The following is a 4467-nucleotide window of genomic DNA, read 5'->3' on the forward strand; positions in this document are numbered from 1 at the left end:
TCCATCTATCTATCTCATCATCTCTATTCTATCCATCTATCTCTATCCATCTATCCATCATCCATCTATCCATCCATATCTATCCCCATCATCCATCTATCTATCTATCATATACTCATCCATCATCTATCTATATCTACTATCTCTATCCATCCATCTAGCCATCCATTCTATCTATCTATCATCTATCTATCTATCCACTATCTACTCTTATTATCTACAGTGGTGCTCAAAAGTTTACATACACATGCTTAAGTTGACTAAAAAGAGGAAAAAAAAAATCATGTTTTGGAAATTTATTTTAATACCAAATTAAAAATGAGGTAAAATCAACTTTAAGGACACCAATTTTCTTTGTGATGAATAACGTATTGTAAAATAAATGTTTTATTTAAAATACAGGGGTCATAAGTATACATAACCCTATGTTAAATTCCATAGAGGCAGGCGATTTTATTATAAAGGCCAGTTATTTCCTGGATTCAGGATATTATGCATCCTGAAAAGTTCCCTTGGCCTTTAGAATTAAAATAGCCCCACATCCTACATACTCTTCACCATGCTTAGAGATAGGCATGGTTTTATTTCAGTTAGACTAATACCTGGTTTGTATTGCATTGAGAGATGATTTTATAGAAAGTATCCCATGCTATCTCTAAGCCATGGTGAAGAGTATGTGATGATGTGGGGCTATTTTAATTCTAAAGGCCAAGGGAACTTTATCAGGAGCAAATACCTGAATCAGGAAATAACTGCCTTTAATAATAAAAATCTGCTGCCTCTATGGGAATTTAACATAGGGGTATGTATACTTATGACCCCTGTATTTTAAATAAGAACATTTATTATTTACATACGTTATTCATTCCAAAGAAAATTGGTGTCTCTTAAGGTGGATTTTACCTCATTTTTAATTTAGGTATTAAAATAAATTTCCAAAACATGATTTTTTTATTCCTCTTTTTAGTCAACTTAAGCATGTGTATGTAAACTTTTGAGCACCACTGTATATCTTACATCTATCTACCATCATCCATCTATCTATATATCTATCCATCTATCTATCTATCTATCATCTACTATCGATCTATCCATCTATCTATCTATCATCCATCTATCTATCTATCATCCATCTATCTATCTATCTATCCATCATCTATCCATCTATCTATTCTATCTATCTATATCTATCCAGCCATCCATCCATCATACATCATATCTATCTATCCATCCATCTATCCATCTATCTATGTGCACATGATGCGTTTTTTAGTTGACCTTATGAAAAGTATTGTTTTTCTTCTTTGGTTCTTCTAAAGTGCGAGGCCATAAGGTTGGAAACTTAAAATCAAGGAAGCATGGATTAACGGTTTCCTGCCCAAATCCTGGTTTTGATGTTTGAATGAATAACTATTTATTAATGGAGACATACAATCTAGCTGCTGATAAAAACAAAAATATCAAATATTTCTCAAAATTAGTGAAGCCTTTTTTGTCTGAGGCTGTATTCCTGGTTTTTGGGTAATAATGTGGACAATTAAAGCATTTTTAAATTTGGTTATAATCACCGTTCAACTGCATAAATGATGCTGATGCTTCAAACACGGCTTCAATGAATAAGTGACTTTTATTGTAATTTTTAGCTACAAATAAAGTTTAAATGGCACATGAATGTATCAACTCAGTTAATAACATTTCCATAAAAGTTGAAGCTAAAAAAAAAAAACATTTGAAACTTTTCCTAAAAACCATCACTGGATAATTATAATAATGGATAATAACACTTTCACTATCCATTAACCCTCATGTTGTCCTCATGTTGTCCTCGGGTCAAATTGACCCGTTGTCCTATATCAATGTTCTTTTTAATTACCCAAAATAACACAACGCTCTTTGGCAAGTACAAATCTCTACTTTCATTAATTTTGGGGCGTCTTGTTCAATTTCATAGCATTTGAAAAGTTTTTTAGAAATAGTATTGAGTAAAAGTTGAAATATTCCAGTCTGTGATTATCATCAACATCCATTCCTTTAATTTTAGTCTCAATAATTCCTAATTTCTGCTTTTCTAACTCAAACATTAGGGATAATTTCCTATAAAATGAGGTTTATCGACCATAAATTCCAAAAATAACTGTAAACTAAAGTTAATAAGTTAGTGTTGCGTAGTGTTGAACGTTATATACACCTGTGCTGAATGTGTCTTCCTAGAGGTGGTTGAGGTTTGTGAGACACAATCTGACCTGAGAGCCTCAGCCTGCCTCAGCACAGGAGGGACTGAAGTTTCCGCTGCCTTGCTCGAGGGCACTTCAACCACCCGCGATCAACGAGAAGACAAAAAGAGCTTCAGCATCACCTGCAGAGCCAGAAGTAAATTCAATTCAATTTTATTTATAGTATCAATTCATAACAAGAGTTATCTGGAGACCCTTTACACATAGAGCAGGTCTAGACCACACTCTATAATTTACAAGGACCCAACCGGTCTAGTAGTTTCCTCCAGAGCAAGCAACAGGGCCACAGTCGCGAGGAAAAACTTACTTTTAGGCAGAAACCTGGGACAGACCCAGACCCAGACCCAGACCCAGACCCAGGCCCAGGCCCAGACCCAGGCCCAGACCCGGACCCAGACTCTTGGTAGGCGGTGTCTGACGACCGGTTGGGGTTAAAATGAAGAGTGGCAATAACAGTCACAGTAAAAAATAGTAGTTTGTAGTAAACACTCCCAAATTTATTATGTTAGTGTAAATTGCACATTATTGCAAAATGCATAAGTTATATAACCAGTCCTTCCAGATCACCGGTTGTAGACTACATACAGGTCTCAGTGCACAACAGCTGCTCGGCTGCTTCGGACGGTCCACAAGATGGCAGCACAACACAGCACAGCATTCATATAACTGACAAATGGGTTATACTTTTGTTCATATTCTTCAAAATCTCTTTGCTCATTTTTTGTACAGAGAAAGACATGATGCAAAAATATCAAGATAATTAAAACATGAAAATCTGCTCAACACACAGGCCTGAAGAAAACCTTCATCCTCTAAGAAAAAATACACAAACGTGATATAAACATGGGATGATACAAAACCACACAAGTTCAGTTTGTCCGCAGTAATAAACAACATATCATGTATATTTACTTAATTAGTTACTCCTTATTTAACACATGATTTAAACAGATGGCATAATCATTCTCCCCCACTATGAGTCTCTTCTAATGAGACTAGATTAAATACTAATTAAATATCTTCTGCAGCCGAGTCCAAACACTCATCACATTCAAATTAGAGCCCGACCAATAATTAATATTAGAGGCCGATACGATACGAATTTGGTGATTCAAAAATCTGATATGCCGATATATATCGTCCAATATATATATATCTTCTATTATTTAAAAAACAAAGATTCCCAAACACTTAGTTTATGTAGTTATTTATGAGTTCTCACTATGAGTCTAATATGATAATAATTTTTAAATATAATTTTATATTATTTAACAGAACAGAGGAACAGCAACAATATATTAAAGTTCTTAACTATAAATGCATAAAAATACAAACTTAAGAACTCGTTTGAACAAAACAAGTGTTTCTAACAGGGACGTTGTAAGAGGCTCCTCTGGTGGACAGACTAGGCAACGCCACACTAACAGGACTTGGAGCTCCTCTGGTGGACAGACTAGCAACAACCATCACTAACAGGGACGTTGTAGAGCGTCCTCTGTGGACAGACTATGCAACGCCATCAAACAGGGATAACGTTTGTAAGCGTCCTCTGGTGGACAGACTATGCACCCATCACTAACAGGGACGTTGTAGAGCGTCTCTTGGTACAGACTATGCAACGCCATCACTAACAGGGACGTTGTAGAGCGGCCTCTGGTGGACAGACTATGCAACGCCATCACTAACAGGACGTTGTAGAGCGTCCTCTGGTGAGCAGACTATGCAACGCCATCACTAACAGGGACGTTGTAGAGCTCCTCTGGTGGACAGACTAGCAACGCCATCACTAACAGGGACGTTGTAGAGCGTCCTCTGGTGGACGGACTATGCAACGCCATCACTACAGGGACGTTGTAGAGCGTCCTCTGGTGGACAGACTAACCAACGCCATCACTAACATGGACGTTGTAGAGCGTCCTCTGGTGGACAGACTATGCAACGCCATCACTTACAGGGACATGGTTGACCGTCCGTTTTTTTTTGTTGTTTTTTAAAATATTAATTTGTCATTATAACTCTTGTTATGAATTGATACTATAAATAAAATTGAAATTGAAATTATAAATGATACCGACAGATCAGGAAGTGATAATTTCGGCCGATATTATATCGGTCGGGCTCTAATTAAAATACTATTCAAACATTTCTGTCCCCAATGAGTCTAATCTGAACTCAGAGGTCTGACTGTTTACTTTCTCTTTGTCCTTCCATCCAGTCCATAATTCCTTTGGAT

The 4467-nt window shown here is 36.6% G+C and overlaps 1 protein-coding gene across 1 annotated transcript in view; it reads right to left on the minus strand.

Annotated features, from left to right (window-relative positions):
• Nucleotides 1–4082: 4082 nt before the first annotated feature.
• Nucleotides 4083–4467, minus strand: part of tmem65 (transmembrane protein 65) — a 40976-nt gene continuing 40591 nt past the window's right edge. The window contains exon 8 of the mRNA XM_032520444.1: nt 4083–4442. Within this exon, the coding sequence (XP_032376335.1) occupies nt 4367–4442 (76 nt within the window). The 3' untranslated portion in view covers nt 4083–4366. The remainder of the gene's footprint in view (nt 4443–4467) is intronic.

The sequence above is a fragment of the Etheostoma spectabile genome, chromosome 7 (assembly GCF_008692095.1).
Source record: "Etheostoma spectabile isolate EspeVRDwgs_2016 chromosome 7, UIUC_Espe_1.0, whole genome shotgun sequence".
Taxonomy (NCBI): Eukaryota; Metazoa; Chordata; class Actinopteri; order Perciformes; family Percidae; genus Etheostoma; species Etheostoma spectabile.